Source organism: Scyliorhinus torazame, chromosome 15, assembly GCF_047496885.1.
Source record: "Scyliorhinus torazame isolate Kashiwa2021f chromosome 15, sScyTor2.1, whole genome shotgun sequence".
In the NCBI taxonomy this organism is placed as follows: Eukaryota; Metazoa; Chordata; class Chondrichthyes; order Carcharhiniformes; family Scyliorhinidae; genus Scyliorhinus; species Scyliorhinus torazame.
In genome coordinates, this window is record NC_092721.1 from 178,035,219 (window position 1) to 178,056,634 (window position 21,416).

The 21,416-nt window shown below is 42.0% G+C and overlaps 1 protein-coding gene across 9 annotated transcripts in view; it reads left to right on the forward strand.

The window, feature by feature from the left end:
- The window catches only part of LOC140392026 (inositol polyphosphate-4-phosphatase type I A), a 249,394-nt gene that overhangs the window by 169,653 nt on the left and 58,325 nt on the right, over positions 1-21,416 (forward strand). For 5 of the 9 annotated variants that reach the window (XM_072477194.1, XM_072477195.1, XM_072477190.1 and 2 more), the window contains 4 exons: positions 4,142-4,325; positions 6,943-7,158; positions 14,088-14,328; positions 18,743-18,775. In XM_072477194.1, coding sequence (XP_072333295.1) covers positions 4,142-4,325; positions 6,943-7,158; positions 14,088-14,328; positions 18,743-18,775 — 674 coding nt within the window. The remainder of the gene's footprint in view (positions 1-4,141; positions 4,326-6,942; positions 7,159-14,087; positions 14,329-18,742; positions 18,776-21,416) is intronic. The other 4 variants (XM_072477198.1, XM_072477197.1, XM_072477196.1 and 1 more) reach the window with 3 other exon arrangements.

Sequence of the window (21,416 nt, forward strand, 5' to 3'; positions counted from 1 at the left end):
CCCTCTGGTCCTAGACTCTCCCATGAAGGGAAACATCCTCTCAGCATTGTACCCAATTTTCTTTCCAATTAAGGGGACATTTAGCGTGGCCAGTCCTCTTACCCTGCACATCTTTGGGTTGTGGGGGTGAGACCCATACAGAAACGGGGAGAATGTGCAATCTTTCCTCTGTTTTTACCCTGTCAGACCCCTTAAGCATCCTATATGTTTCAATGAGATCACCTCCCATTCTCCTAAATTCCAATGAGTAGAGTCCCAACCTGTTTAACCTTTGCTGATAAGACATTCCTTCCATAATGGGATCATCCTAGTGAACCTCCAATTAAGTAATATAGTTCCTTATATAAGGAGACCAAAACTGCTCACAGTACTCCAGGTGTGGTCTGACCAGCACCTTGTACAGTTGCAGCAAGGCGTCTCTACTCATATACTCCAACCCTCTTAAATAAGGGCCAACATTCCATTAGTCTTCCTGATTACCTGCTGCCCCGATGTGTGAGCTTTATGTTTCGTGCACAAGTACCCCCAGGTCCCTTTGTGTTGCAGCTATCTGCAGTTTTTCTCTATTTAAATAGACTCTGTTCTTTTGTTTTCCCTGCCAAAATGACCAACTTCACATTTTCCCACATTATACTCCATTTGCTAACTTTTGCCCACTTAACCTATCAATATCCCTTCGCAAACTGTATCCCTCTCCCAACTTGCTTTTCCATCTATTTTTGTGTTGTCTGCAAATTTGGCTATAGTACATTGCTTCCTTCCTGTAAACAGTTGCAGTTCCAGCACTGACCCCTGTGCAACCCCACTGGTTACAGGTCACCAACCTGAAAAATTACCCCTTATCCCCACTCGCTGTTTCCTGCCCATTAGCCAATTCTCTATCCCTGCCAATATACGACCTCCAACACCATGGGCTCTTATGACTTGACCTTTTATGGGGTATCTTGTCGAACACCTGGAAGTCCAAATGCAACACATCTACTGGATCCCCTCTGGTTGAGACTTCTTCAAAAAACTCTAAATTAGTCCAACAGTATTTCCTTTTCATGAAGCAATGCTGACTCTGCTTGGTTAGATTGTGACTTTCCAAATATGCTGCTATTACTTCCTTAATAATTGATTCCAACATTTTCCAACAATAGATGTTTGACAAATCAGCCTATACTTGCCCACTTTTTAACCTCCCTTTTTAAATAGGGTGTGACATTGGCAGTTTTCCAATTCTCTGGTACGTCTCCAGAATCCAAGGATTTTTGGAAAATTGCAACCAATGCATCCATTACAACTGTAGCTACTTCTTTTAGGATGCTAGGGTGCAAGCCATCAGGACCAGGGGACTTGTCTGCTTTTAGCTCATTGGTTTGTCTAATACTACTTCTCTAGTGATGGTAATGGTATTTAACGATTCCCCCGTATTCTTTAGTATTAACGCAATATTCAAAATAGCTTCCATTGTAAAGATTGAAGCATAATATCTGTTTAACACTTCTGCCATTTCCTTGCTCCCCATAACTATCTCCCTATATTGATTTTATAAGGGGCCTATGTTCACTTGACCTCTCTCTTCCTTTTTATATATTTACAAAAGCTTTTATTGTCCGGTTTTATATTCCTTGCTATCTTGCCCTCTTGGTTTATTTTCTCTCTCTTTCTTATGCATCTAGTTCTCTTTTACTGGATTCAGAATTTATCCCAGTCTTCATGGATATCACTGACTTTTGCCTCCTTATCTGCTTCGTATTTCAACTTGATACTCTTAACTTCCTTGCTTAGGTGGGTGAGGATGCAGGCAGGCTCTTGTAGGGGGTCGTGATTGCGGGCGCAGGCAACAGTGCCAATCCAGTTTTCCCTAGGAACATTTTCGGGTACTCCGGTGGTGGCGATGGTGGTTACACTGAAGATATGGAGACAATTTCGGCAACATTTTAAGTTAGGGGCAGGGTTGAAGTTGATGCTGATCCGAGAGAATCATTTGTTTGAGCCGGGAGATTGGATGCTAGGTTTTGGGGCTGCGAGAAGTGAGGGGGGTGGTGAAAATTAAGGACTTATTTCAGGAAGGGTGGTTCAAGAGATTGGAGGAGTTGATGGAGAAGTTTGGGATTCCGTGGAAGGACGCCTTTAGGTTTTTGCAGGTACAGGATTCTGCAAGGAAGGTTTTCCCGACCTTTCCGGTGACACCACCACCCTCGTTGTTGAAGGGGGTAATGGGAAGGGGGGGGGGTCATTTCAGCAATCTATGGGAGAATTCTGGAGGAGGATATGGCTTTGTTGGGGAGGGTTAAGGCAAGTGGGAGGAGGAGCTGGGGGTGCTCGAGGAGGGGTTGTGGTGTGAGATGCTGCAGAGGGTGAACGGCTCAACCTCGTGCGCAAGACAAGGGTTAATACAATTAAAGATGGTGTAAAGGGCGCACCTGACGAGGCCAAGGTTGAGCTGGCTGTTTGAGGGGTGGAGGAGGCGCCTGTTCAACCATGTATATATGTTCTGGTCCTGTCTGAAGTTGGAGAAGTTTTGGGGTTCTTTCTTTAGCACCATGTCGGCGATCTTGGACCTGAAGCCCAGTCTCCTGGGGGCCATATTTGGTGTATCGGACCTGCCAAAACAGCAGACCGGGGCGGACGTTTTAGCCTTCACCTCGTTGATTCCTTGCAGGTGGATACTGTTGGGGTGGAGGTCAGCTTCTCCTCCGTGTGCCTCAGTGTGGCTGGGAGACCTGATGGAGTTCCTGTATCTTGAGAAGGTCACCTTGAGGGGAGTTATTGTGGGGTTCCATAGGAGATGGGGTCTGGTTATATTTTGTGTCATATATGTATTAGTTGGTAGTGTTGGGGGGGGGGGGGTTCTTTTGCTATCTTTTCTACTTTCTCTTTTCTGTTTAATGTCTGAAACATTAAAATGTTTAAAGCCAAATAAAAATATTTTCCAAAAAAAACTTCCTTGGCTTGTCATGGTTGGTTTATCCCTCTCTTAGTATCTTTCCTCCTTACTGGGATATATTTTTGCTGAGAGTTATGAATTATTTCCCTAAATGTCTGCCATTGTTTGTTTACTGTCTTTCCTGCTATTCTATTCGTCTATCTCACTTTATTTAACTCTATCCTCGTTTCATTGTAATTCCCTTTTTATTTAAGTTAATCATAGTTGTTTCCGACCCAAGTTTCTCACTCATGCTATGAACACTACCTAGGAGATTTACACTGAGGTCATTTATTAAACACTGTGAGGATTTCAGTGTGATGCAGAATGTTGTCAGATTTCACCAGTTCTTATACTCCTGACAAGTCTGGCTAAAATGCAGTTAACTTCAGTCAGATTGTAGATGAGTACTGTGCCATAGAATTTACTGTCCTCAAGCCCACAGGTCCTCATGGCTCCATTCTTTGTTGAATCAGGGATCCAGGCATGCAAACTTGCTGTGAGCTCTGTAAATATAGAAAGACCTTGCTTATATTGGGGCATGCACACTATATTTAGACTCCTAGATCCAATTCTACAATTGGAGCTGAATCGTACTCAAATTTGATTGTTCTACCAAGCGCACAAGAATCAAAATATCTCTAAAATTAACAATTTTCACTTGCTGCAGAACAAATTTTTGTTTTTTCCATTTCAGCTGCAACTTATGGTGAGATAAAAGCTCCATAATTTGAGAGACAAATCTTTTGCAATCTGTCCATATGCAGTTGTGCAAGCGTAGTATCAGTGCAATCGTGGCTTTGCTCCATGTCAAGTCTTAAATGATAATGTAATTACAGCTTCAATACAAAGAACAAAGAAGATTTAGATTATTTGTATGAGGGAGGCTTCAGTGTGGTGTTAGGTCAGGCATTGCTTCCAAATTTACATTCCAAGTTTGGTGATCTTGAAAAACTAGAGCAGCTTCCCATAAGAATGCGTCATCAATTACTTGGTCACCATCTTGCTCTTGCTATGCAGCAGGAATGGAAGCAGCTTTGCAAAATTAAAAGGTTTATAGAGTCATGGAAGGGAGGGATGTAGTCTTCAAGTTAGATTAGAAGGCAGTGTGATAACTGTTGCTTCCAACACAATGAAGATGCAGAGAGGTGGAAAGCGCATCTGAATTATTATTTATACCCAATACTTTAATCATTTCCTAAGCAGTGTTCATTTTCTTTTTTGCAGTTCATCGTCTAATTCCCAGTCTATAATATACATACCACAAGACATAATAAGAGCAAAAGAGATTATAGCAAGTATTAATACCCTTAAAACGCAAGTCAGTTACTATGCAGAACGACTGTCAAGAGCAGCCAAGGAGAGATCGGCAAATGGCCTTGAAAGAACGCTTGCAATTTTGGCAGACAAGGTAAAACAAAAAGCTTTCAATATTACTGTATTTTTTTATACCTGTTAGATAGTGCTGCAATACTGCGGGCTACCTTCAATTAATTGCATCCCAGGTCCATCTCTAATGGACAAACGTTGTTGGATTGATCAATCTTTCCTCTCTCCCACTGGATATAGAGACAAACCTTTTGTTAACCACCCAATTGAAGTGGGAACTAAGGAGAGGCAGCCTCGTTAGTGGGGCCGGGGCAGGTGGGGAGTAAGGCAAAGCAAGGGGACAAAATGGCAGGGTTCAGAGGAGGTTGTGAAGGACATTAATCCAGTGGGAAGGATGAGATGAAAAGGAATCTATTTGTGAATTGCTTACATAGGCTTAATTTGAATGCAGGATGGAGAGAAAGATAGCTGGCACAGGAGAGCAGTCAGATGAAAAACCTGGTCACAGGTGAGCAACTCTGACTCTGAAAACGAGATGGGTTTAACAAAGACCCGTTCATATACCAGGATATCCTAAGACATTAAACAGTATAAGTTTAGCACTCTCGTGAAGTGATTATTGTGCTGCTTTGCTGAATGTTTATAATGTTGGCTAGTCATGGTTCAAAATATCTGGTGATAATCAACAGTGTATCTCTTTTCTTTTCACGAATGCTGGGTTCTATCTGGTATCTTTCCCCAATTCGCTGTTCCTTGTTCGTGAGCCAAGATAAAAACTGTTGCTAGGCTGTTAGACGTTCGTAGAGATGAGAAAAGGGTACATGGTCTGCAGTACCTCCTGATAAACTACATAACCTGGGAGAAGAACACCTGCTGATACCACAAGATCTTTCTTAGCAAAGCAGTCACCAACCGTCACCCAAGGCATTGTCTTTCTTATTACTGGTAATTAAGATAACCATAAAAATAGACATGTCTTTTAACTTTCAAAACGCAGTGTAGTAAAGGGACCTTAGAAAATGTACATTTTTGTGTTTAATCATGGAAAAGAATACATAAACAAAAGCCTTTGCTGTTTTAGGTGCAACTTAAAATTCTAGATGCAAATCTAATTGCGATTTTTGTTGCATTTGTTATTTTTCACACGTTTTAAAGTTCCTGTTCTCCAAAAGCATAGGCTTGAATATTTCCTAGCAGGAGTAATTCGGCTGAGTCAATGAACGTCTTCAAAAAGGCACTGGATAAAGGAGAATTTGCAGGGATCAGTGAAGACGAATTATTAAGTACTCTGCAATGTCGTCATGTTTTCTTGCAGGCCTCCCTAATCTATATATATCCATGTCAGGCAAGGCTCAGTTGGTAGAACTTTCATATGAGTCCGAAGGCTGTGAGTTAGAACCATAGAATTCCTACCATGCAGAAAGAGGCCATTTGGCCCATCGAGACTGCACTGACCCTCTGAAAGAGCACCTACCTAGGCCTATGCCCCTCCCCTTATCCCCCAAATCCCATAGCCCCACCTAACCTACACACCTTTGGTCACTAAGGGACAATTTAGCATGGCCAATCCACCTAACTAGCGCTTCTTTGGACTGTGGGCTGAAACCGGAGCCCCTGGAGGAAACCCACGCAGACACAGGGAGAAAGTGCAGAACTCCACACGGTCACCCAAGGCCGGAATTGAACCAGGGACTCTGGCACTGAGACAGTGCTGATCACTGTTCCACCGTGCCACCCTGATTCTAATTTCTTATCTCCCTTTAGAGCTTCAGCCTAAAAATCCGGGTGATACTCCATTATAGCACAGAGGGGTGGTTGCACTTTCGGAAGTGCCATCTTTTGGATGAGATTAAACCAAAAGCCTCATTTGTCCCTTCAGGTGGACATGAAAGAACCCATGGCACTATTTTGAAAAGCAGGGAAATTATCCCAGGTGTCCTGAACAAAATTTATCCCTCATTCAGAATCACAAAAACAGATTATCTGATCGTGATCGCACTGCTGTTTGTGGGAGCTTGTTGTGCATAAATTGGCTACCATGTTTCATAATTTACATCCGTGGTTACACTTTAAAAGGGCGTAATTAGCTGTAAGATGCCTTAAGATATGCTGTGCTTGTGAAAGTTGTTACATTAATACAAGCCTGCCTTTTCTTTATGTCGCAATTTATCGGAGACAGAAGGTCAAGAGAAGTACACCATTGTGATGCATCCCACTCTTTTAGTTTTCCCCATAATTGATTTACTATACTCTTCTAATCAATAATGCTAGCGTTAGATGCTAACCCTGCTTTTCTCCGATCTGAGCAAAGCTCTGACTTAACAAGAGCATGTGAGAGACTGCAATGTCTGTCAGCAAGGACAATTGGATGGGCGGAAATGCCATACCATAGCAGGATCCAGTACATCCTAATGGCCAGTTACAGGAGTCTGCTTGGAACATTGGAGGTGCATCTCATGGCATGAGAGTGAAGAACAAAAAGGGGGAGAAAACTCAAGTTTAGAATGCTCTGATGTAAAAACAGAATCTCCTGGTGATGCAGTTTAGTTATTGCTGCTGCAGCGATGGTCTTGAGACAATTAACAAATTCTAAACATTCATTAATTTTTAACTTGGCTGTATATTCGTGAACTACACCTATGAATATCTTAAAAATTCCAGCATTCACAATAATACAGCCCAATTGTTTCTTTACATAGACGAGGCAACTTGTCACTGTTTGTGACTGTAAGTTGTTGGCGAATGCAGTTGAAGCCCTTAATGCTGCCAGACCCAACTATATCGCTTCTAAATCATCCCCGTCAGGAGAAGCAGACCAGGTGATGCTCAGGAATGACCAGGATACACTCATGGCCAAGTGGACTGGCAGGAATAGCCGTTCCTCCCTACACATTAGTTGGCATGAGGAGGAATGGGTAAGTCTGCAGAAAAGATTGCTAATGTCTTTAACATTGGTTGTACAGCAGTTGGTGTTGTCGTACCACACGCAACATCTGAAGACAATTCCATGTGATTGGGAAAGATAATTATGCAGGTAAGTATCAATGATACATACTAAAATGTCATTTTTTAAAGTTTTTGTTAAGTTATTAATAAAGCTATTCACTCAACAGCTATTTTAAATAACAGAATATATGTTGCACATATTGCAATTACACAAGATAAGAAAATTTCAAGACATAACGATCTGTATAGCTGAAATTCAAAATTCAGCATGTTCTGAAGGCACATTGGTGATTGTAACTGACATTTTAGAAAATATTCTATTTCGCTATGGTTCTCATGAACTTTGGCAGAATTGTTTACCCCATGTTGCCAGAGCATGTTTGTGAATAGGTGCAACATTTGATTCCTGTTTAGATGGGGCAATATCAGTTGATAGGAACATTGAAATCCTTTTCTTTCTTGTTCATCCTTCAAGCCAAAGATGGTCATGTTCAACCTCCAGGGTATTTTGTGAGGTTATGGTGAGTATATTAACTGCCAAAGTTGATCTGTGCCTGGAAGGTTCTTAACTAGGGCAATATATCGCAAATGTTTGACTTATGGCTGAGCCGCTGGCTCAGGATTTCATCGGATTTTCTCTGCCTCTGATACACGCTTAGTTTTTTTTTGAAAATCTTTTTATTGGCTTTTCTCATATTTATAAACAGTTGTTACTTATTTACATTACATTTTTCTTGCCCGCGCTAATTTGCTTTATTTTACAGAGAGGTTTGTTTTGTCCTCCATTTGACTAACTACGTATATTTTGTTGCCCTCTGGATCGGTCTATGATATCCCCCCTTCCTCCTCTTTTCCCCCCTCCACCCCCCCCCATTGGTTTCAGCACCCTTCCTCTTCTCTTGTGGTTTCCCCATCCCTCCCAGTTGCGCAGTCCTCTGGTGGTTCTTTTTTTTTTGTCTTACTCCTCGTTGCTGGCCTCCAACAGGGTTTGGAACAGGCCTACGAACTACCCCCAAGTATCCAGGAAGCCTTCCTCTGACCCCCTCGGATGGCGAGAGGTCAGCGAACCAGTCTGCAGCTTTGGGTGGTGCTACCGATCGCCAGCCGAGCAGGATTCTCCGACGTGCGATTAGGGAAGCGAAAGCAAGGGCGTTGGCCCCCTTCCCCATGTGTAGCTCTGGCTGTTCTAATACCCCGAAGATTCACCCTCACCCCCACAACCTTGGACATTGCCTCGGAGGAGGCTGTCCAGAACCCAGCAAGCTTGGGGCAAGCCCAAAACATGTGGGTGTGGTTGGCCAGGCCCCTCTGGCACCATTCACATTTGTCCTCCACCTCTGGGAAGAACCTGCTCATTCAGGTTCTGGTCAGGTGCGCTCTGTGCACCACTTTGAGCTGCATTAGGCTTAGCCTTGCGCAGGAGGAGGTGGAACTCACCCTGCTCAGTGCTTCGCTCCAGAGTCCCCAACCTACCTCTGTCCCCAGTTCGTCCTCCCATTTTTGTCTGGTCCCGTCCAATGGTGTTCAGGCTCTGTCCAGTAGCTGCCCGTATATTTTCCCACATAGCCCCCACTTCTCGCTGCTTGTGCCTATCAAGTTCTCGAATAGTGTACTTTCTGGGGCCCCGGGGTACCCTACTGTCTCTTTGCGGAGGAAGTGCTTTATTTGAAGGTGTCTCAATTCCTGCCCTCTTGCTAGTTTCCACTTCCTTGTCAGTTCATCCAGTGTCGCCAGTCTGCGCCTTACATAGAAGTCCCCGACCGTCAGTGTGCCCCCGTCCCGCCTTCATCTTTTGAAGGTGGTATCTAGCATGGCTGGGAGGAATCTGTGATTGCCGCAGATGGGGGCCATAAGGGACATTTTGGCTATCCCGAAGTGCTGTCTCAACTGGGTCCACGTTCTCAGCGTGGCCGCTACCACTGGGCTCGTTGTGTACCTTTGTTGAGGAGGATGGGAGTGCTACTGTGGCCAGGACTCGGGGGTTGTTCCTTTAAAAGGCCTTGGGGATGAAGATCAGGATGGATCTAAACAGGAAGAGGAACGTTGGCAGTACGTTCATCTTGATCGTCTGCACTCTTCCCGCCAGGGAGAGTGGGAGTGAGCCTCACTGTTGAAGGTCTTTTCTTACTTCCTCCACCAGGCTGGTCAGGTTCCACTTGTGGATCTGTGTCCAGTCTCTGGCTATTTGGATCCCCAGGTAATGGAATCTGTTCTAGGCCGTTTTGAACGAGAGCCCCTTCAGCTGTGTCCCTGGGAATGGCTCGCTTCTGCCCAGGTTAAGTTTGTAGCCCGAGAAGGTTCCAAACTGTTTCAGTATTTGCAGCATTGCCTTCAGTCCCTCCTGTGGCTTCAAGACATAGAGGAGCATGTCATCTGCATAGAGTGAGACACTGCTCTCCGGATTTACTTCCAGCTTTTTGCGTCCCGCAGGGCTATCGCCAGGCGTTCGCTCGCTAGCGCGAACAAGAGTGGGGACAGGGGGCAGCCCCATCTTGTTCCTCTCTGTAACTGGAAGCCCTTGTCCTTCAAGATGGTAGTGGTCATGGGTTTGGAAGGTACTGCTGAAAGAGCCTTGGTGAGTTCCTGCAGTGCATCTTGTCATTGGGACATACTGCCACTGTGCATCGGTGGTGGAGGGAGTAAATGTTTGTGGATGGGGTGCCAATCAAGCGGGCTGTTTTGTCCTCTATGATGTCAACTTCTTGAGTGTTGTTGGTGCTGCACTCTTCCAGGCAAGTGAAGTGTATTCCATTACACTACTGACTTGTGCCTTCCAGATGATGGGCAGGATTTGGGGAGTCAGGAGGTGAGTTATTCACCGCAGGATTCTGAGCCTCTGACTTGCTCTTATAGCCACAGTATTTTTTTTTACATGGTTGGGTCCAATTCAGTCTCTGATCAATGGTAACCCCAGGATGATGATGGATTGTCAACCTGCCCACTGTTGAGATAATTACAAAAGTAAGTTTCGTGAATTTTAATATTTTAATGTAAGACAGCATTAAGTTTTGTACTCAACCGTAATTCTATGACTGATTTAGATTATTACGTTTTTTAATCTTCCAATTGATATATATATATATATATATATATATATTGTGAAGACAGTGATAACTGGGAGTTAGTCACCAGGTTAAAACTCAATGTTGCAGTATTTTGGATTTTGATTTAAAGAAAAATACTTGGCATACTAAAATTGTGGACCTGGACTATGGAGGAAAAAGACAGCCAATGCTCATTCTTCCGATAGCTGTAAACAATAACGTGTGTTTATGTAGTGCCTTTAGATGGAGGGTTTAATTAAGTTATCCAAGTATAGGCTGCACGTACTGTCTGGTCAACGGCGAATCAAAACATTGTTGTGACAAGAAGCTAGAGTTCGAGGAGTGCAGAATTGAAGAACAGCCTTGGGTTTGGAGAAGGTTAGAGATTTGGAGGAACAAAGCCCTGTTGAAAATTAAACACACAGCTTGAATTTCAAGTTTGAAGCATTGGGAACCAAATTTGTCGAGAGAGCCAGGTTATGTAGCGCACAATCTTTATTGTCACTAGTAGGCTTACATTAACACTGCAATGAAGTTACTGTGAAAAGCCCCTAGTCACCACATTCCGGCGCCTGTTCGGGTACACGGAGAATTCAGAATGTCCATGTGAGAAGGAAGAGATATGGATTAATTAGGCAGCATTTTGACAAAATGGTACTCAATGTGGGAAAGTGCAAGGTTGTCTTTCTCTGATCCAAAATGGATAATCAGATTTTCTTGATGGAGGGAGACTAGCAACTGTGTGCCCCTAATTTAATTTGCACAAATTACTAAAAGATAGTGGCACACGGTCCCTTTCTGGGGTATTAAATTGCAATCTCTTGATCTAAGTGTTGCTACCAGAAACCTAGAGGGATTTGCATTTTCTTTACTCGTTCATGTGGGCATCGCTGGCTGGACCAGCATTTTTTGTGCCCCCTAATTGCCCTTGAACTGGCATTTTGAGAGTCACCATATTGCTGTGGATCTGGAGTCACATATATGCCGGATCTGGAGTCGCATATATGCCAGACCAGGGAAGAACAGCAGATTTACTCCCATAAAGGGCACGATAGCACAATGGTTAGCACAGTTGTGTCACAGTTCCAGGGTCCCAGGTTTGTCTGTGTGGAGTCACTGTCTGTGTGGAGTCTGCACGTTCTCCCTGTGTCTGGTTGGGTTTCCTCCGGGTGCACCAGTTTCCTCCCACAAGTCCTGAAAGATGTGCTTGTTAGGTGAATTGGACATTCTGAATTCTCCCTCTGCGTACCCAAACAGGCGCCGGAATGTGGTGACTAAGAGCTTTTCACAGTAACTTCATTGCAGTGTTAATGTAAGCCTACTTGTGACAATAAAGATTATTATTAGTGAGTCAGATGGGTTTTCACAACAATCAACATGGTGGTCATCATTAGACTTTTAATTCCAGCTTCTTAGTGAAATCAAATTTCTCATCTCCCCTGGCAGGATTTGAACTTTAGCCCCAGAGCATTACCCTGGATCTCTGGATTACCAGTCCAATGCCAATACCATTATGTTGTCGCCTCCCATGCATGTGTGGTTTACGCTTCCATAGAATCCCTACAGTGCAGAAGGAGGCCATTCAGCCCATCGAGTCTGCACCGACCCTCCAAAAGAGCACTCTACCCTGCCCTATCCCCATAACTCTGCGCACATTGATCATGGCCAATCAACAAATCCGCACATCTCTGAACTTTGGGAGAAAACCAGAGCACCCAGAGGAAACTCACACGCAGACACTGGGAGAACGTGCAAACTCCACACAGACAGTCACCCAAGGCTGGAATTGAACCCAGGTCCCGGGCACTGTGAGGCAGCAGTGCTAACCACTGTGCACCACGCCGCCCCATTGCAAGTTTATTTTCCACATAGAAAAAATGCTCAGAAAGAAGTGAATCGAGGAACTGAATCGGCAAAGCTGTGTTAGTACCTCTCCTTTCAATATTTTTATCTTGCATCAAACTGCATTAATTGCATTCTCAATCATTTTGTAAGTTACACCAGTAAAGGGGCAAACCTATTATGATACAAAATAATATTAAAAAGTGATGTAAACGTCCTTGATTCAAAGAATAAAATGTACAGTTGTATTTTTAATGTTCTTCAATTAGAATCGTTGAAATAGTGTAAATAGTATGAAGAGCAAATCAGTAACAGGACACAACATTTCACCTTTGCCATGATTTGTTTTTTCTATATTTCTATTGACCCATTTCTTCAGAGCTGTTTTAATGAGAACAGCAAATTCCTACTGATAACAAAAACTGCGGTGTGTGAAAAGAGATTACCTGCATTACGTTCACACTAATGCTTTTACTAAAACTGTTGACTCCCAATTTCACTGAAGAAGGGGCTCTTTCTTGGTATGTCAGCGAGTGAATTTTATAGTTCTCTCTTACTTCACTTGTATGGGAGCCGGTGCAGTGGTTAGCACTGCTGCCTCACGGCGCTGAGGACTCGGGTTCGACCCCGGCCCCGGGCCAATCTGTTTGGAGTTTGCACATTCTTCCCATGTCTGCGTGGGTCTCACCCCCACAACCCAAAGATGTGCAGGGTAGGTGGATTGGCCACACTAAATTGCCCCTTAATTGGAAAAAAATAATTGGGTGTACTCAATTTATTTTTAAAAACTTTACCGGTATGGAAGCAAAGAGTTGAAGTATTAGGTTGATACAATGCAGGAGGCAGCTAGTTGACTCTCCTTACCTGTCAGTTGTTCAAAAGTCCAACTAAATTAGTCCCAATCCCCTGTTCTTTCCCCATACTTTTATATTTAATCCACATCATCTATATTTAATGTCTCTTGCTAACATAGTTCAAATTATAGGAGGTAAAATATAGGAGCCTTTTGTACTCTAGAAATGTCGAGAAAAATATATCTGAAAGTTTATACTAGCTTCTGGAAAGTAAAATGGCAAATATATCTAATTCCAATATATCCCACTGGAAATGGGCTCTCCGTTGTTTTTTCAACTAAATTGCCAGGAATTCTTTATGTCCAGAATTAACTTTGTACTCTACGATAAAACCCCATGTGCATCGGGGTGTGTGTGTACGTAATAAAATTTGGTTGTGGTTTGATCTGCCAAACAGGTCAAACAATTGGACATGGATCAACTGTCTGTCTGTCGCCTGCTCATTGGAGAAGTAAACGTTTCCAAACACTTCCTTTAATATATTGTCTCTTTATATGACTCTTAACTATTCTCTCCCTTTTGTTTCTTCTAGTATTTAAAATTGTAAAGTATAATTTAATGAAAGCTAACACCACTGCACAACACTTCTAGAATTGCAGGCCATGATGGAACAAATGTAATTCAGCCTGCGCATTGCTTTAGCTGGGAATTGACGATTACTTTCTATGTTAATCTCTATCCCCAGCTATTTCAGTCGTGGCACTGATTTGTTTTTAAATGTACTACATAGATGTTACCATCTACTATGTTACCTTCCTAATTCACCAACCTTGACACCAGATTGACAGAAGAAAGAGAAACCGATAATGCTAGAAATTAAGATGAAAACCTTGATCTAAAACCAGAGGTTGCGATTTTGATTCTGGATCAGGATTACTGGTTTGTTGACCTGAGCGAACAACAGCATAGCTAAAAAATAGGAGCACCAGAGGACAGTTCCTCGGGTTAAACTATTGTTGCTGTTCAGGACATGAAGAGATGTAGAAGAGCAGCCTGATTGGTGGATGAGCTGCTCGCTGTAAAACTCCGTATATGTCCATGGGAGACCAAAGTAAAATACTTAACCTCACATAATACTCGATGAATTCAAATTTTTTTCTGTTGCATCCTGTGAGTTAATGATCCTTTTTATAACCATTCCAATTTTTCCTCCTTTAGGAGAAGGTGTGGCTTAATGTTGATAAAAGTTTGGACTGTATTATTCAGAGAGTAGACAAACTCCTCCAGAAGGAGCGGTTACACACTGATAGCTGTGAGGACGTTTTTCAGTGTGACACTACCTCTGCCAGCAAGAAAGGTAACCAAGATTATCGTGCATATTGGATAAATCCCGGGGACTTAGATGAGAAATGTTCTCGATCTCCATCATCATGTCGTTCTTCCAATAAGCGAGCTGCGTGTGAGTGAACATTACCATTTTCTCTCCTTCTAACCCTTGGTATGTTAAGTTTTAAAATCATTTTTTGGGGATAAAGCACCCACATTTAAACAGAAGAAATTAAATCTTGGTGCACCTGCTGACAGCCAGTTGGATGCAGGTTTATCCAAGTTCACTATTGACATTTCTGATGTCATCAGAGCTGCTTTCTATATTTTGCTGTTATATCTGGGCTAAGAATGCATAGCCTGATGAATTGTTAAAGAACGTTCCAGTTGGTCAATAATGCTCATACTAGTTCCAACCCTGCTCTCTTTTTCTGGTTTGAGTGGGATCAGTTCACTTTAAAAAAAAAAAAAAAAAAATCAGCAGATAGAAAATTGGCAATTTTACGTAATTGGTCTGCTAGCAAGAGTTTGTACATCCTGAGGCATAGTGCAGTATAATCATTGATCAGGAAGTACCCATCTGAAGCTTTTTGACAAAATAATGTGCCCAGCTGTAATAATTTGATTTTCTAAATGCTGTAAATAGATTTCTCCCAGTGAGCTTACCAAGGGTTAGTTTCCATTTCATTTTTTCTTAATTTCATATTTTCATGTTTTTATATTTTTAAACAGTTGGTTTAACAAGTTGTCTGAATTTTCCTTTGCTTGATCTTTTCCATTTTGCTAACTGTCTGCTTTTGTTATTGTTTAATAGAAAAGTACATCTTAAACATCTTGAAAGATTAAAGTTTGTTTCTGGACCCTAGTCTTGGAAACCCAACATGTTTTTCTTAACCTCCAAGAGCTTGGTCCAAACGTGAACTCTGGTAATATATCAGGTGATGAGGGAAAACCGGCCTTCCTTGGACTGCCATAGAAATGAAACCTTATGTACATGATCATCATGTAACAGGGTAATAAAGTACACATGGACTTGTATTACAAGATTGAATGAAGTCAGATCTCAAATTGGTTTCATTGCTCATCTCAGAAGAAGTCCTCGTACATGACATGAAAGTGTCGTTTTCTCAGGAAAATGGTATGCGGCTGTCCCCGTTAAAATAGAAACTACTATGAATTCTGGATATTAAAATCTGGCAGCTTTTTTAAATTCATTGAATGTGGACATCGTTGGCTGGACCAGCATATATTGCCCATCCTAATTGCCCTTGAACTGCTTGCTAGGCTGTTTCCGAGGTTATTTTAAGAGTCACCCACATTGCTGTGAATCTGGAGTCACATGTAGGCCAGACCTGGTAAGGAGTAGTGAACAATCAACAACAGTGGTCATCATTAGACTTATAATTCCAGATTTTTATGGAATTCAAATTTCACCATATGCTGTGGTGGGTTTCATAATCAGGGTAGCCAGAGACCCTCGGTCTCTGTATTACTTGTCCAGTGACAATATTACTGTGCTGCTACCTTCCCTTTGATCAGCATAAACCCAGAGGCAGCCAACTTGATAAAGTCTTAGTTTGATTTTTTTTTTCTTCCGAGCTGTTCTTGTCAAACCATTTTTTAAACACAGTGTAACTTAAATCACATCCTCGTGCATAGTTTTAGAGAAAAATGCACCTGAAATGATGTACAGGATTTCTCAGTTTTTCCGCCTTAAATGTTTTTCTTGAAGACTTTGCGGATTTCAAATGCTTCCGAAACTTAAATTTCAACAATAAAAATCCTATTTTACTGAATCTCTCAGACATTTTTTATAAGAAGTCCTTGTGCTTTCTTTCACATCTATGCTTAAAATCCACAACTTTCTTACTGTCTCTTGCCCATTACCTGTTTGTATGTGCCTGTGTGTGTGTTTCTGATTCTTGCGTTTGACAATAACTTGCATTTGTTTACAGGGTGGATGGATATGTTTTGCTAATGCTCCTGGAATTTGCGGATACTGAGATTATAACAACCTAAAACACATATTAGTGTATCCAGCACACTGTAGTTCTTAAATTAACATAACTGGTAAATGCATTCAAAATAAATTTGGATTATCGTAAAGTGAAAGCTTGGTAATTTTCTGAAATACTTTGCAAGTACCTCAAGTCCAATATGTTTGAGTGGTTTTAACCCTGCTTAATTAAATGCAAAATATATCAAGTGTACTTTACTTGTTGGTACCAATACCTTGTGACACCATTATCTCTCCACCCTGGTTTTGTTATATTCATGGTTTATTTTGCAAGTCCGACTTCACAATACAAGAACAACTTGCTGACTTTGCAATAAAAGGAAATGCTCCTTCCCCTTTATTTGAGATCTGAGCCAACTTAAGTGTTTTTGTTTTCTGTGAAATCTCAGTGCTCGCTATTGTTTGACATTAAAAATTACCACAAAAGAGAGCTTCGTCAGTTGATGCGAAAAGCAGCTTTATAATTCAACTTTTGTCCTGTTGCATTGATTACTGCATGCTGTGTGATGAGCTGCTGCCTTAGATAACTCTAGGTTCATTCTCCCACATCTGGGCATTTTGATCTTTATTCATTTAAATATTCACTTTATTAAAATGTTTTTAAGTTTATAACTTAAACTATTGTATCCCAGTTTTGCCCCAAATTATTTCTCATGGCTGACTAAAACAATTCTCCATATTTTCAATAATTGCTGGTGTTTGGAATGAATAACCCTCAATTATGCATTTTTGTTTGCTTTGAGGTTATGAAAAAAATGAAAATCGCTTATTGTCACAAGTAGGCTTCAGTGAAGTTACTGTGAAAAGCCCCGAGTCGCCACATTCCGGCGCCTGTTCGGGGAGGCTGGTACGGGAATTGAACCGTGCTGCTGGCCTGCCTTGGTTTGCTTTCAAAGCCAGCTCTTTAGCCCTGTGCTAAACCAGCCCCTGGTTCAAAGCCATTGTTTTCCTAATTTTTGTCTGTGCAGGTCTTGCTAGGGCATGGGCCTTCTTTGATTGACCTGTTCATTTATCAACCAGTCAGTTGCTGGTGGTCTGAGATATCCACAGTCTGCCGGTTTTCACTGTATGCTGATACTCGAATACACAGTACAGTCCATGCAGTTCTTTCACACTTCACTTCATGTTACATGTTTTTTTTTGTAAATTCAAAGTACCCAATTCTTTTTTTTCTTCAAATTAAGGGGCAATTTAGCGTGGCCAATCCACCTACCCTGCACATCTTTGGGTTGTGGGGGTGAGACCCACGCAGACATGGGGAGAATGTGCAAACTCCACACCGGACAGTGGCCCAGGGCCGGGTTCGAACCGGGTCCTCGGCGCTGTGAAGCAGCAGTGCTAACCACTGTGCCGCCCGGAGTTACACGTTAAGCTTTTGTGCAACTGTAATTTTTCTTGTCTTTGAAGGACAGCTATCCACTTTAACATTTTTTTTGGTGGATATTATGTCTGGGGATCTAATGGATTTATTTTTGTGTGAAATGTTTCCAATGATTTTCATGTTAAAAACAAGTTACTTATTTTATCTAAAACTCATTTATGGCTTCAATTAAAGCAGGCCAATAATTCCACCTGAAAAATAAGTGTACTAGTGGAGTTGCCTTTTCATCTATTGCACTTCAATTCAAGCACCCCTTCCCTTTCCATTATCGACTGTATCGGAGTAGTGGGATACAGATATATATTTTGTGACTAGGGTTTCTCTGGGAGAGGCGAGATTTTGAAAGTATCTTCATTAGATGTGACTCTTCTGCATCTGTTCACAGCCTCCTACAGATAGACACTGGCAGAGGCTTAGGAACAGATCTATGATCAATTCTGTTTGGGGAAAATAAATCAATTAAATGTGGATATTAGACCTCTCCTGCACCCTTTAGAAAAGCAGAAATTTGTATGTAGATACAGATCAATTTTATGCAGAGTTTTGTTTGACATTTGCAAACCTGGGTGCAACATTAAATGAAATCCGAGTCAAATAAGTTACGCTGGAGGTGACACGTCCATTAATTTTTTTCCATATTACAGTTGCACAATGCTTATTGGGTGCACTGTATAGAAACAGTATTTCACTCAAGTTGCATGTCAACATCCTATTTCATTGTATTGATTATTATGAATTGGAATTTTAATATATTTAATGAGGGTGACTTTGATTTTCTCGTATCTGAAAACTATTTGTTCCCCAAAATACCCATTCCTTTGTTTAAAGCGTTTGTGAGTACTGATGTAGCAGTGCTCACAAATGCAGGACTCTTGATGCTATCTTGCCCACTTTGGAGGTTTGATTCACTGATTGGATTTACTTTTAACAAGACAATCTAAAATATGTTTTGTTGAAAATGCCCAGGTGTAGTCATTCTTGCACTGAAATGCTCTTGCTCTTTGATTCAGTTTTGCTTGCTGCTTTGTCAGAGCTGAGTGCGAAGCATCTTATTATAAAATACTACAAAGAAAAAAGCAACTAGATCTGCTTGTCAGTAGAAAAAGTGCTGCTTCCTAATCATGCATGTGCACCTCCATTTCTGTGCAGATTGCCACTCCGCTGCAGAGGAGCCTACTGAAGGTATGTGTGTTTTCCAGGCCCGTTCACTAGTTTCTGCTTTTCCATACCTGACCTGGGTTGCAATGAATGCATCTTGTTTTTGCACATAGATGCTTGAGCTAGGATGTTTGGAAAATTGACCTATTTAAAGTATTTTGGTTTGTATATGTTATTTCTGGAACATCATAGTTAATATTTAATCACAGTTTCTGTCTTGATATGTGAACATTTTGTTTAAAGTAATCTTTTTAAATTTGGCTTTATAATGGAAGTGTCTAGTTTCATTGTATTTATTTTCACTTTTTGGCAAATTTGAAAGCCTCACACTTTTTCTTTCAAAAAGACTTAAGGTGAGAGGAAGAAACTGTTTCTAGCGGAGGGTTATTGAGAAGCTCGATCTCATGAGGGTTCTGGACAGAGTAACTAGGGGAAACTGATCCAACTGGTGGAAAGGTTGAGATCCAGAGGACCCCAATTTAAAGTGGTTAGCAAAAACAGCAGCAAGAGGTTAGGATCAGGAATATGGTGGAGGCAGATTCAATCCTGGATTTCCAAAAGGAGTTATATAAGTATCTGAAGAGCAGATTTGCGGAGCTGCAGGGAAGAGGTGGGGCAGTGACGCAAGCTGAGTTGCTCTTGCAGAGATCTGGGGCTGGATTCTCCGCCGGTGGGATGCTCCATTTTGCCGGCAGCCCGGGGGGTTTCCCGACGGCGTGGGGCTGCCCCACAATGGGAAACCCCATTGACCAGCCAGCGTAACGGAGCATCCCGCCGATGGGGTGAAACAGAAATGTGGCACGGCGGGGCAGAGAATCCAGCCCCTGATACAATGTGCTGGATGGATGGCTGCCTCTTGTGCTGTGACCACTCTTATGATTCATGTTACAGTAGCCTACTCCCACGCACTGTGGCTAATTCTTAATAGCCTCATGGCAACTTTGCTGAGTAAGAAATGCTGCCAAGTTGTGTCACCTATATTCCTAGAACAAGTTCTCTTTTTAAAAAAAAAAATATTAAAAGTTGATGGAAATTGTGACTTTGATGCTGTTTATGATCAAGAAGATGTGCACAATAGTATAAATATCACATTTTAACAATGATTGAGTCAGGAGAAATAATCTTTCACAGGAATATTAAAGGCTGAAAGGATCCTAATTTCAAAATACACGTGCCTCATTTTGCGATGAATTTTGCAATTCATCCTGTAAATTTGCAATAAATGAAAATTCAGAAAAACTGATTATGTAAAACTTTAGGACTGCAATATCTTATACATTCCTTCTTTCCCTTGGTTGTTCATAAGAATGTAGAAATAGAAGCAGAAGTAGACTTTACGGCCCATCAAACCTGCTCTCCCATTCAATAAGGTCATGGCTGATCATTGACCTTAACTTGACTGTCCTTGATCAGGTCGCCCCATAATTTGAGTATAATCAATGATAATTCCCACTTGCAGCATGTAGACAGACTGTCCAGAGCAAACACGTTATAGTAAGTATCTAATCTTGAATCTCGAGTTCAGAGTTACTGAGTTGCAATGTGGGTTGGAGATACTCTGACACAATTTGCTCCAATCTTTGGTGACGTGTGGTCGAGCGGTGTAGGTTCAGAATGGTGTTGCTGTGACTTCTATTGTGCAGGGTATGAGGAACACAGGTGAGGTGGAGAACCGCAGGAGGGACCCGCAAGAACTGATCCAAGTCAGCAGGTACAATACATTTGCCCCTTGTGAGGATAGGGATAAAGATTGTCGGGTATGTGGATGAAGGCACTCTGGAGCAGGAGGTTGCCCAAATGGGAAAGGAGGAGGAAGGGAAGCGTGATGTGGTAGTTGTAAGGTCTTTAATAATTAGGGGGCTGTATGGCATCCTTTGTAAGCAGGATTGTGTATCTTTACATGGTATGTTATTACCTGGTAACAGTGAGAAACATTATGAACTGGCTTGAAAGGATATTGCAGAGGAGTATTCAGTTGTGATTAATGTTAGAACCGACCGCAGAGGAAAAAGGAGGCAAGCGATCACGCTTGGAGAGTACTAGGAGCTAAATTAAAGAACAGGACCTTAAGGTTGCAATCTCTGGATTATTCAGCATAAAGCAAACTGGCATAGGGATAAACAAAATAGGAAGGTGAGAACCTGCCTGAAGGAATGCTGTGGGAAAGGGGTTTCTCTTTACAGGAAAGTGGCACCAGTACTGGGACAGGAAGGAACTGTAACTTTGGAACGGGCTGCGCTTGAACTGGGCTGGGGTCGGGGACCCAGTGGAAAAGAGAAGGAGGGTGGACACATGGACTTTAAATCAGTGAATAAGAGAGATTGGATTGGATTTGTTTATTGTCACGTGTACCGAGGTATGAAAAGTATTTTTCTGCGAGCAGCTCAACAGACCATTAAGTACATTAGAAGAAAAGGGAATAAAAGAAAATACATAATAGGGCAACACAACATATGCAATGTAACTACATAAGCACCGGCATCGGATGAAGCATACAGGGTGTAGTGTTAATGAGGTCAGTCCATAAGAGGGTCATTTAGGAGTCTGGTGACAGTGGAGAAGAAGCTGTTTTTGAGTCTGTTCGTGCGTGTTCTCAGACTTCTGTATCACCTGCCCGATGGAAGAAGTTGGAAGAGTGAGTAAGCCGGGTGGGAGGGATCTTTGA